Source organism: Narcine bancroftii, chromosome 4, assembly GCF_036971445.1.
Source record: "Narcine bancroftii isolate sNarBan1 chromosome 4, sNarBan1.hap1, whole genome shotgun sequence".
Classification (NCBI taxonomy): Eukaryota; Metazoa; Chordata; class Chondrichthyes; order Torpediniformes; family Narcinidae; genus Narcine; species Narcine bancroftii.
The window spans coordinates 125,711,439-125,724,832 of NC_091472.1; the positions used below are offsets into that span (position 1 = coordinate 125,711,439).

Below are 13,394 nucleotides of genomic sequence, written 5' to 3' on the forward strand. Positions count from 1 at the left end.
ATTCGTAAAACACGGTCTACCTGTATGTGTGTGTGTGCAAGGAATTATGAGATGGAATTCATGTAGAGGAAATCTGGCTTCTGGTCTTTGATCACCTTCTCTGGTTGGATACAAACTGCCAAGCGCTGTGTTAAGAAAAAAATATTTAACATAATAAATATGGCAAAGAATCCAGAAGGTTGGCCTTAAATTAAGATTAGTACATTGTATGGAACAGTATAGTGCAAGCTGCTGAATCTGGCAATAGGAGTAAAGTTTCAATGGAAAATAACATTTTAGAAGAATATGGATAATAATGTTAGTTCTCTGTTGCCTTTGAATTAAATCAGTTGGGTTGTGTCAGAACAATTCCAATGGACAAAATCAGAGTGGGAAAAAAATACATTATTCAAGAAGAAAACTGCACATCTTATTTAAATACATCACATTGTGGCTAATTTTAAATAGTTCTGAGGTGAGGGAATTCATTTATCAAGTTAGACTGGAGAAACTGTAGCATTTCTCCTTGGACCAGAAGACTGACAGTAGATTTGATGGAGAAATGGAAGATCACAATGGGTTTAGATAGGATAAACAGAGAGAAGTCCTTTGCATGAGTGAATGATTCGAGGACCAAGGGAGTCAGAATCAAAGTGACGAACAAAAGGCACTGGAGATTGTGGCCAATCAGGGCTCCCAAAAGGGAAGTTGCAGTCAACATTTAGCCATTGTAAAGGTACGGTGCACCTGCAACTCTCAGGTGTCTCTGTTCTATTTAAATACAAATCTCTCTTTTCATAACTTACTGTGATGATTGAAATCATTTTGACTTTTTGAAATTAGTTTCATAATATCTGTAATCAGATTTGTTTGGGATCTGTTAGAACATCATACTTTTCAACCAGTTGTCAACTTAAAGCTCTCTTTGATTAAGAGCATTTTGAGGCATACAATCAGATCATTACAAGGGTAGCATCTTTCTGCTTCAGATAACTCTATAAGGAACCAGCACTGACAAGATGGTCAGCCTATTTCATAACAATGGTTTTACAAGTTGAGCAGGAAAAACTGAAACACAAGACCATAATAGCATGACACAGGAGCAGAAATAAGTTATTCAGCCCTGCTATTTAATCATACACTAATCCATTTTCCCACTAGCCCCACTGCCTAACCTTCTCCCCATATCCTTCAATGCTCTGGCTAATCAAGAACCTAAATTACATCCAATGACCTGGCCTCCACAACTCCAGGTAGCAACAAATTCCACAGATTTAGCTGAAGAAATTCCTTCACATCTCTGCTCTAAGCAGATGCCCCTCAATCCTGAAGTTGTGTCCTCTTGTCCTAGACTCTCTCACCATGGGAAACAACCTTCCTATATCTACTCTTTCAACATTCAAAATGTTTCAATGAGCTCCCACGTCATTCTCCTAAATTCCACCTAACTATGTTATGGGAGGTTCCAGCAAGACCTTTAGGTTAAGGCATAAAGTGAGCAGAGGGACCAGGCACTATATTGTATCCAAGTTTAATGAGAGATATCTTTACTTTGTTCATACAACTGAGATTAAATACTGACAATGGGTTAAAATGTATTCCATTCTTCATCACTGACACTCTTAATTACAGGTACTATAAAACTAATTTTAGAACATCAAAATAAATGACATAATTATGTAAAAAGATTTTATTTGCATTTATATTGTGCTTTTCAAGTTTTTTCATGTGATGTATGATAGTTGGCAAGCAACTTTGGCATAGATCAGCAATGTGATAGCAATCAAATAATTTGTACAGTAGAAGTCTGAAAATCGGGACTGCTCGGGGATTGGGTCGGTGTGGATTTTCTGGATTCTCAGGCAGTTCTTTTAAAATTCAAATTGAAGGAGGAATAAAGCTGCTCTGCTTGTGGATGGAACAGTTGCAGCTTCTACTGCATCTGCTGTACTGTTTGACACTTTTTTTGCTTTCTTTAAATAGTTTTGCCTATTACCTCGTGAACGACTTGGTAATTTCTTTGTGATAAGATTATTCTGCACCATGTGTACATGCGTAACGTCTTAAAGACTGAAGCTCCACAAATGTAATAACTGTTTCCATGGACTTTGCAGCCCCCTTTTTTATATCGTAAATTGTAGACTTTCTACTGTTGTATGTTTCCATTAGAACGGTATTGGTCACACCACATTCTGGTTTTTTTAAAAATTAGATCAAGTTTGTCACTCAATTTCAACATGTTCTTCTTTCTCATCACACCACAAAGTTTATCTACTTTAGGATTCATTATCACAGGTTTGCAAATACGGATGCTACATATGGTTGCCATTGTGCATCTATGTCGGCATGCATACACACAAAAAAGCCACTAAATTTTTAAAGTTTGAGAGTTTTCGATTTCTGGCATCTGGATTTTTGTGCTTCTACTGTAATTTTTAATACTGTATATTCAAAAAAGTTAGTAGTGTTCAGTGAGAGTTAAATATCAGCCAGGTCATCATAAATAACCACCTTGCTCCCTTTTGTTATTCTTACTTCCAGCTGAGAAAACAAATATCCTCAGTTTATCATCTCATCCAAATATTCCAAACTATTAAGATATTTTCCATGATGATTTTTTTTTTGTAACTTGTTGGATGTGCATCCCAGGTTAATCCTAATATAAACAGGTTTGCACAGTTCTCTCTCCCAGCAGTGCTTAATGGCTGTATTCCATTTTTCAGCAAACTTTGTCATTGTAACTCCCAGCTTGACTTCCAATTACTCCTGTGTAGCTCCAGAACTAACCTTGTTTTCCGGTTTTATTCTGGATTCTTATCAGTTCTGCTGATGAGTGCAGGCTAAGGAATGTGATGTTTGAGAGACATGTGCCACCATATTTTCTTTTTAACATTACCAAATGAGCATGCTCAAAACCTCAACTCCTATGGATGAAATATGCTAACATTTTGCAGTTGCAAAGGACCTTTAACATAAAATTTGGAGAAATAGACAAGTGAAAGAAAGGCCAGTTTGGAGGAGGAAACCCCACAAGTTTTAAAGAAGCATTCATCAGAGGATAAAAATATCAGAAGCAACTGAATCAAAATAGAAACACTGGAAAAAAACAAACCTCATCCAGGAGAAAGCAAAAGTATCAATCAAAGCAATACAGCATTGGGGGCAGGGGCTACATGGTTACAATAAGGAGTGGGCAGGCCTCAGAGGATTTAAAATCAAGAATAAGAACTTTAAATTTTGTTTATTTGCAGACTGCACTATAGCTCAAATCAAATAACGATCTGACTAAGACCAGTATGATGTGTTTCATATTCAATGATATTTCAAGTTACTCAATAGGGACAAATTGTGTAAATTCTGATTAACCTTTATACTGCTCTACATATGTTAAGAGTTGGGACCATTGCTTGGTTGGAGAGCAGTTTGGGAGAGAGGTGGAACTGGGACTCAATGACTGGATTGTGTTGGGTCTGGTGCCTTGTCTTAGGTGAGTTTTAAAAAAAAGTGGAGCGAAAACTTGGCCGCTGGTAAGTGTCGGGACCGTTGCTTTGGGTAGAGGGCAATACAAATGCTAAATAGAGCAGTGATTGGCTGGAGTTAGTGCTACAGATAAGGGGCAGTAACAAATAAAATGAAGAGAAGCACAAATGAGTGGCCCAGTGTAGGAGTGGAGAATTTGAGGCTTTGGCTCGAGACACTTCAGTGAGCAGTGGCTGAGGATGTTTTTCTTACAGGTAAGGAAAAGTCAGGCAAGATCTTTATATATTATCAAAGAGTAGGTAGTAGCAATGTCAGCTAGGGCAGTGGAATGTTCCGAATGCAGGAAGTGGGAAATCTGGGAGAGCACAATTGTCCCTGATGACAACACCTGTAAGATGTGCAGCCACCTGTAGCTCCTTGTTCAACGATTTAGAGAGCTGGATCAACTTTGGATCATTCAGAGGAGATGACAGACATAGAACATAGATAGAAGATCGAACAATACAGCATGGTAAAGGCCTTTCTGTCCTCTATGTTGTGCCAACTCATATATTCCTTCCAAAAAAAAAGTACTAAAACCTCCCTACTCCATATTTTCCTTTTATCCATGCGTCTGTCTAAGAGTCTCTTAAATGCCCCCATTGTTTCAGCCTCCACCACCAACAAGGCATTCCAGGCACCCACAACTCCCCTAAACTTCCCTCCCTTAACATCGTACAAAACACTCTTGTGTTTGATGATCCTGCCCTGAGAAACAGGTGCTGGGTATGCCTCTCATAATCTTGTAGATCTCTATCAAGTCTCCTCTCACCCTTCTATGGTCCAAAGAGAAAAGTCCAAGTTCTACTAACCTTACCTCATAAGACTTGTTTCCCAATCTAGGCAATATCCTGGTAAATCTACTCTGCACTCTCTCCATAGCTTCCACATCCTTCCTATAATGAGGTGACCAAAACTGAACACTATATTCTAAAGTGTGGCCTTCCAAAGATTTATAGAGCTGAACATGACCTCTCTACTCCTGAATTCAATCTCCTTATTAATGAATCCCAGCATTCCATAGGCCTTCTTAACTATCCTATCAACCAGTGCAGCGACCTTGAGGGAATGTATGAAATTTGGACCCCAAGGTCCCTCTGTTCATCCACACTCTTAAGTAACTGAACATTAACCCTGTATTTAGCCTTCTGGTTCATCTTTCAAAAATGCATCACCTCACACTTATCTGGATTGAAATCCATCTGCCACTTTTTGTGCCCAATTCTTGTATCCTGTCTGTATTCTCTTGTAACCTTTGTTGACCCTCAGCTCCATCCACAACTCCTCAAACCTTCATGTCATCTCCAAACTTACTGACCCATCCTTCCCCCTCTTCATCCAGGACATTTATATAAAAATCAAAAAGAGTGGGGGGGGAGGGGGAAGTGCCAGAACAGATCCTTGCAGCACTCCACTAGTCACTGACCTCCTGGCAGAATACTTCCTTCCACTACTCTGCTTTCTTCTTGCAAGCCAATTTTTTATCCAGACAGCCAAGGTTCCACTGATTCCGTGTCTAATGATGTTCTACACGAGTCTCTCATGGTGGACCTTGTCAAATGCTAAAATTCATGTAGGACACACTTACCACCCTACCCTCATCAATTTATTTTGTTACCTCTTCAAAACTCTCAATAGACTCATGATCACGATCTTCCATTCACAAAGCCATGCTGATTATCCTTGAGTAGTCTGTACTTCTCCAAATTCTCATAGGTACTATCTTTGAGAATCCTCTCCATTAGTTTGCACACTCACCGGTCTACAAGTCCTAAGATTTTCCCTATTACCTTAAACAAGGGGACTACATTTGCCATTCTCCAATCCTCTGGCAACTCAACTGTGGCCAAAGAGGAATCAAAGATCATAGCTACTGCTCCAGCTATCTCTTCCCTCGCTTCCCACAGCAGCCTAGGGTATATTGCGTCCAGCCTCGGGGACTTACCAATCTTGATGTTTTTAAGAAGATCCAACACTTCTGATTCCTTAATCTCCACATTGTCCAGCACATAGGGCAGTTCAATTTCAATCTCACCATGATCAAGGTCCTTTTCTCTTGTAAATACTGATATAAAGTATTCATTTTAGGCCTCCCCAATCTCCTCCACCTCCAGACACATGTTGCTTCCCTTATCCTTTTGCAGCCCCATCTTCATTCTCATCATCCTTCTGTTCTTCACATATGCATAGAACACCTTGGGATTCTCCTTAATTTTACATGTCAAAGCCTTCTCATGCACCCTTCAAGCTCTCTCAGTCCTTTCTTAATCTCCTTCCTGGCTACCATATACTTCTCCTGAGCCCTTTCTGTTTCTCTCTTCCTATATCCAATGTATGCTTCCTTCTTCCTTTTGATGAGTTGCTTGAACTGTTTTGTTAACCATGGTTCCCTTTTCCTACCATCTTTTCCCTGTCCCAGTGGGACAAACCTATCCTGAACCCTATGTAATGGTCCCTATACTTCCTCCACATTACTTCTGTGCTTTCACCCTTAAACATCTGTGTCCTATTTATTCTCACTAGTTCCTGCCTTATCCCCTCATAATTAGCCCTTCCCCAGTTCAGCACTTTCCCAGTTTGAATGTTTTTATCCTTTTCCATAGCTATGTTGAGGCAAAGGGAGTTGTGGTCAATTTCAGCAAAAATTTCCCCCACCGAAAGGACCACCACCTGACCAGGTTCATTCCCCAGAACCAGATTCAGTTTGGCCTCTCCTCTCGTCGGCTGGTCCACAAACTGTGTCAGGAATCCTTCTTGGACACACTTGACAAATTCAGCCCCATCTAGCCTTTTTGCAGTCAGTAAGTGCCAGTCAATAAGTGCCAGTCAATATTAGGGAAGTTGAAATCACCCGTATCTATGACCCTGTATTTCCCACACCATTCCAAAATCTGCATGCTTATGTGCTCCTCAGTGTCCCAAGGGCTAGTTAGGGGCTGAGAGACCACTCCCAGAACAATGATAGCTCCATTTCTATTTCTGACTTCCACCCACTCTGACACTGTGGACACTCCCTCTGCAGTGTCCTCTCTTTCAATAACTGTGATACTATCCCTGACCAGTAATGCTACTCTCCCCTTCTTTTTTTACCTCCCATCCTATTAATTTTAAAGCACCTAAACCCCAGTACCTGCATAAGCCAATCCTGCTCTTCTTCCAGCCAAGTTTTAGTAATGACCACAACTTTGTAGTTCAACGTACTGATCCATGCTCAAAGTTAGGGAGACAGGAGCTTCAGGGAGATGGAACTGGGGAAAAGTGAGAGTGATTGGGGATTCAATAGTTAAGCGAACAGATAGGAGCTTCTGTGAACAAGATCAAGACTCCTGATGGTATGTTGTTTCCCAAATGCCATGGTCAGGGTGTCTCTGATTGAGTCCACAGAATTCTCAAGGGGGAGATTGAGCAGCCAGGTGTCATCGCCCATGTTGGTACCAATGAAATAGATAGGGGTACAGATGAGATCCTGAAGAGGGATTAAAGGGAATTAGGAAGAAAGCTTCATGCCACACGCCATTGAGGATAGGAATAGGAAGTTGTGGCAGATGGATGGATGCATGGCTGAAGAGTTGGTGCAGAGGGAAGGGGTTCAGATTTTTGGATCATTGGGATCGCTTCTAGAGAAGGTCTGACCTGTATAAAAAGTATGGGCTGCACTTGAACTGGAGAGGAACTAATATCCTGCAGGAAGGTTTGCTATAGCTGTTAGGGGGAGAGTTTAAACCAGTTTAGCAGGGGGTTGGGAATCAAAGTGTGAGTGTGTAAAGAACAGGGTAGAATGTGGAAAGGATGACCCAATGTGTTGTGGGTTTGTGATGAAGGACAGGCAGGGGAGGAAGCGTAAATGTAGTCAATTAGATGATTTGAAATGTGTCTTTTTCAATGCAAGGAGTATTAGGAACAAAGTAGATGAACTTAGAGCATGGACCAGCACGTGGAACTATGATGTTGTGGCTGTTACAGAGACTTGGCTGATGGAAGGACAGGATTGGCTATTGGGGTTTAGGTATTATAAAAGGGAAAAGATGGGGGATAAAAATGGGTAGGGGAGAGGCATTACTAGCCAGCCATAGCATCACGACTGTAGAAAGGGAGGATGCTGTAGAGGGAGTATCTACTGAGTCAGTGTGGGTGAAAATCTGAAACAGGAAAGCAGCGTTCACTGTATTTGGAGTAGTCTGTAGGCCTCCTGGGGATACTGAGGATCAGGTAAATAGGCAGTTTTTGGAATGGTGCAGAAATTACAGGTTTTTTGTGATGGGGTAACTTCAATTTTCCAAATATTGACCTGCATCTCTCGACTGCAAGAGGAAGAGATGGGGCAGAATTTATCAGGTGTGTCCAAAAATGATTCCTGACACAGTAATGTGGACCAGCTGACTGGAGGTGAGGTCATACTGGATCTAGTACTGGGTAATGAACGTGGTCAGGGTGACAGACCTCTTGGAAGGGAAGCGTTTCAGTGATAGTGCACAACTCCCTGAGCTTCAGCATAATCACGGACAAGGATAAAAGCAGAAAGAAAGGTAAAGTGTTTAATTGGGGAAAGGATAATTACAATGGGATGAGGCAGGAACTATGGAGAGTAAATTGGGAACAAATGTTCTTGGGAGAAAGCACAGAAGTAATGTGAAGGATGGTTAAGGACCACTTGCATGGGTTCTGCATAGGTTTGTCACATTGGGACAGGGAATATATGGTAGGAAAAGGGAACAGTGATTGACAAAACAAGAAAGGCAGTGAGTTAAGCGGAAGGAATCATACATTAGATTTAGGAGGCAAAAAAACAGGAAAGGCTCATGAGAATTATATCATAGCCAGGAAGGAAATTAAGAAAGGACTTAGGAGGGCTCAAAAGGGGCATGAGAAGGCCTTGAAAAGTAGCATTGAGGAAAACCCCAAGGCATTCTATGCTACATGAAGTACAGAAGAATGACGAGAGCAAAGGTGGGGCCGCCTGAGGATAAAGGAGGCAACATATGCCTGGAGGCAGAGGAGGATGGCGAGGTTCTATATGAATTCTTTGCTTCAGTATTCACCAAAGAAAAGGACCTTGGTCAAAATGAGGTCAGAATAGAACAAGCTTGTGTGCTTGTTCTATATTGAGATTAGGAAATGGGAAGTGATGGATCTTCTTAAAAACATGAAGATTGATATGTCCCTGGGGGCAGAGGAGATATAGCCCAGATTGCTGTGGAAAGGAAAGAGATTGCTGGGCCATTGGCGATGATCTCTGTGTCTTTTTTGGCCCTGGAAGTAACAGAGGATTGGAAAATGGCAAATGTGGTCCCCTTGTATCAAAAAAGGTAATAGTAAGAATCCTGGGAATTATAGGCCAGTGAGTTTTGCGTCTGTCGTGTGCAAACTATTGAAGAAGATCCTTAATGATAGGATTTATGAGCATTTGGAGATGTAAGTCTTCCTAGGGATAGTCAGCATGTACTTGTGAGGGGAAGGTCATGCCTTATGAGTCTAATTGAGCTTTTTTAGGAGGTAACAAAAGAAATTGATGAAGATAGGGCAGTCGATGTGGTGTATATGAATTTTAGTAAGGCATTTGACAAGGTCCCCATGAAAGACTCGTTCAGAAAGTCATGAGGCATGGGATCCATGGAACCTTGTCTGTGTGGATTTTGAATTGGCTTGCCTGTAGAAAACAAAGTGTGGTAGTGAACGGAACGTATTCTACCAGTAGAGTTCCACAGGGTTCTATTTTTGGACCCCTGCTCTTTGTGACTTTTATAAATGACTTGGATAAAAAAGTAGTGGATGGGTCATTAGGTTCTTAGACATACACAGGCTCTTTCAGCCCATGAGGCTTGCTGTCCAATTGTACCCAATCCCCGGTACATTTTGAAGGGTGCAACAAAACCAAAGCACCTGGAGGAAACCCATGTAGACATGGGGAGAATGTACAAACTCCTTATAAACAGCAAAGGATTCAAACCCCTGTCTCAGTTGCTGGGCTGTAACTTTGTTACTGCTACGCTAACTGAGCTGCTATTTGCAGATGATACAAAGGTAGCAGAAGTTGTGGATGGTGCTGAAAGTTGTCATAGGTTACAAAAGGATATAGACAGGATGCAGAACTGGGCAGAGAAGTGGCATATGGAGTTCAATCTGGATGTGTAAGGTGATGCAATTGGAAGGTCACTGGAAGGCTGAGTACAGGATGAATGGACAGATACTTCACAGTGTGGAAGAACAGAAGGATCTGATAATCCAAATCCATACATCTCTCAAGATTTCCGCACAGGTTGAAATAATAGTTAAGAAGGCCTGTGGGATGCTGGGCTTCATTAGTTGGGGGATTGAGTTCAATCGTTGAGAGGTCATGTGGCAACTCCACAAATCTGGTGAGACCACACTTAGAATATTGTGTTCAGTTCTGGCCACCTTATTATAGGAAGGATGTGGAAGATTCACCAGGTTGTTGCCTGGATTGGAAAATAAGTTTTATGACGCAAAGTTAGCAGAGCTGGGGCTTTTCTCTTGGAGCATGGAAGGGTGAGAGGTGACTTAATAGATGTCTGCAAGATTCTGAGAGGCAGAGACAAGGAGGACAGCAGTGCCTTTTTCCCAGGGTGGGGGTAACGAACACTAGAGGACATCTGTACAAAATGAAGGGAGGAAAGTTTAAGAGACATCAGAGGGTTTTTTTTTTCATGGCGAGTGTGGGTGTCTGGAATGCCTTGCCAGGAATGGTGGAGGAGGCTGAAACATTAGGGGTGTTTAAGAGACACTTAGACAGGTATGTAAATGAAAAGAAAATAGAGGGTTACGAGGTAGTAAGGGTTTCGTTTATTAAAAATTTTGGCCAGAATATTTTGGTTGGCATCATATTAAGGGCCGAAGGGCCTGTACTGTGCTGTGATGCTCTATGTTCTATATTTTATTACTTCCACTGCAGAAAGGGAGAGATACATTTTACTGAATGTTTGCTTAATGCCAGCATTAATAAAGAGCACAAAAGCAACTTGTGAGGGAGTGCATGCAAAGTATTCAATGAGGAAAAAATAAATGGCAGATTGAAGAGTTTAATGATTTTTGCAATGAAATTGGGAAAGTGGAAGACAATGCAACAAATATCCATTTCAACAGTCAGATCTTGGAGAAAGAAAATTTTGTTCTCTTTGAGAGGAAAGAGAAAAAATTCCAGAACCATTTTCCCCTCAGTATAAAGAGAGTGCAGTGAAGGAATTAGAACTTCAATCTTACCTGCTTAAGGGATCCTGGTGTCCATACTAGTTTATACACCATGTATATTGGGATCCATATAAATGATGAAGTTCCAATCAGATACCCTACTGTTATACTCCAATCTGGATAATCATAGCCAAATAGACTGAGAGGGGGCTGGTACACAATTGAGCTCACTGTAATGAACTGAAATCAAACAGAAAATGAACATTGTAAATTTGTCAATAAATAAATATATGTATATTATGGATGCTTCAGGTGTTCTAGTTGTATTCTTACAGTGGATATTTTCAAGCAACTACTCTCTCCAAGAATATGATTTACTATTACTAAACTGGCAACAAAAGGCCCTTCAGAGTGACTATCCAGAAAAGTGATCAATTGAGGATGTATTGAAGTTAGACTCTAAAGTCTGTAATAATTAAAAAAAAAAGCCTATTATACATACTGAGTGGGTTTAATGTTTTACTTGTGGCTCAGATAGGTTTACAAGAAATTAACAGCCTTGAAGCCATATGTGAATAGATGGGTTTTGCCCTGTCCTGAAGGAAGTTTCCTGATATCACTGCTGAAGTAATATCAACATATGGATTGCAGTGATTTGTGAATAAGGTTGACCACCACTCTCCTATCCTTGCAACCAAGAAGTAATTTTTAAAAATCTGTCTTGTTCTAGTTTTATTTCCCTTTACCCACTGCCAATGACTACATTGTTTCATTAAAGAATTTAGCAATGTTGGTGCCTTTGAGATTGTGCCTTATGTAATTGATATTTATGTGGACCAGTAGATCAAGAATCAGTCAAAGCTGTTAAGCATTCAGAAGTTAACATTTAAACTGGTCTGTGTCAATAGGAATAGCAATCAAGAATACAAGAGTATTTCATCAATCACAACCAATAGATGGAGTTGTGGTCGACATTCAGACCTAAGGAGAACTTTAAGGCTACAAAAGCGCGACTGAAGCGTACTAGTGAGGACTGTTCAGACATTTGTTGTCACTGCAATAGCCAGCAGTAACCACAGACTTCAGTGCAGAACAGTCTTGGGTTTCCATTGCCAAATGATTGGTTCTTTTAAAATAACTGGCAAATTGAAGGTTAGAAGCTGAGCTTCTAAAGCAGTTTCAATGGCAATTTAAAACAATGGAAAGTAAGGCAGTTTTGAAGTCCAACAAGGAAATGGAATTGTACAGTATTAGCATCAGAAATAGAACCATAGAACATCACAACACAGAAAACAGGCTCTTCTAGACTGTGCTGAACTATTGTTGTGCCGAGTCCTATTGACCTGCATCCAGTTCGTAGTCCTCCAGACCACTCCCATCCATGTACCTGTCCAAATTTTTCTTAAATGTGAAAATTAAGCCCGCATTCACCACTTCAGTTGGCAATTCATTCCACTTTCCCACTACTCTCTGTGTGAAGATGTTCCCCCCAAAACTTTTCCCTTTTCACCCTTAACCCATGTCCTCTGATTTGTATCTCATCTAACCTCAGTGGAAAAAGCCTAATTGCATTTACACGATCTACAACTGTCATAATTTTGTATCATGTCTCCCCTCCAGGCAATAAAGTCCTAATCTGTTTAACCTCTTTCTGAAACTCAGTTCCTGAAGACCAGTCAACATCCTAGTAAATCTTCCCTGCACTCTTTCAATCAAATTGATATCTTTCCTGTAGTTAGATGACCAAAACTGCACATAATACTCCAAATTTGGCCTCACCAATGTCTTATACAATTTTACCATAACATCCCAACTCCTCTACTGAACACTTTGATTTATGAAGGCTAATATATCAAAAGCTCTTTTTACAACCCTCTCCACCTGTGATGCTACTTTCAAGGAATTATGTATCTATTCCCAGATTCCTCTGCTCTACAGTGCTCCTCAATGCCCTATCATTTACCGTGTATATTCAAAATGCAACACTTCACAGTTGTCTGTATTAAATTCCACAAGCAATTTTCAGCCCATATAGACAACATCCACAGCCTTTCCATCATTGACTTTCCTCCTCAAAACATGACCTACCACACACAAAGCCATGTTGATGATCCGTGATCAGTCGCTGGCTATCCAAACACTTATATATCCAATCTCTTAGGATATCTTTCAATAATTTACCTACTACTGGCGTCAGGTTCACCAGTCTATAATTTCCTAAGTTACTTTTGGAGCCTTCTTTAAACAATGAACTGCCTTCCAATCCTCTGGCACCAAACCCATGGCTCAGGACAAGTCCCTTACAATTTCTGCACTTGCCACCCTCAAGGTCCAAGAGACTATCTTGTCAGGCCTGGGGGATTTATTTTATTTGCTTCAAGACTGTAAGCATCAGCCTGTTTAAAACAAAATGTGTATTGTATATTTAGTAATCCCACTCAACACGCAGTGAGTAAAAGTGAGTTGAACCCAATGACTTTAATAGAACTTTCGCATGCATTTAAATCCCTCGGAACCCAATGAAGCTTGTGACTCCTGGGACCTGACTCTCTGATCTCCCTTCTTCCGGAACTTTCACAATCAGATCTGCCGCGGACTTGTTCGCAACTCTGTGAGCCAGTTCGCCTATTGCATGGGCGATCCACCGTAAGCGTACAAGTCAACTGGCATACAAGTCCACCCCCACCCCCCTTTTTCAGCCACATTTTAAGGGTTTTATGGTATATCTGCCATACAAATTAACCCCAATT

At 40.8% G+C, this 13,394-nt stretch overlaps 1 protein-coding gene across 1 annotated transcript in view; it reads right to left on the reverse strand.

The window, feature by feature from the left end:
- slc6a4b (solute carrier family 6 member 4b) overlaps positions 1-13,394 on the reverse strand; it is a 73,358-nt gene that overhangs the window by 12,737 nt on the left and 47,227 nt on the right. The window contains exons 12-13 of the mRNA XM_069932753.1: positions 10,717-10,884; positions 21-125 (exon numbers count right to left, since the gene is read on the reverse strand). Coding sequence (XP_069788854.1) covers positions 45-125; positions 10,717-10,884 — 249 coding nt within the window. The 3' untranslated portion in view covers positions 21-44. The remainder of the gene's footprint in view (positions 1-20; positions 126-10,716; positions 10,885-13,394) is intronic.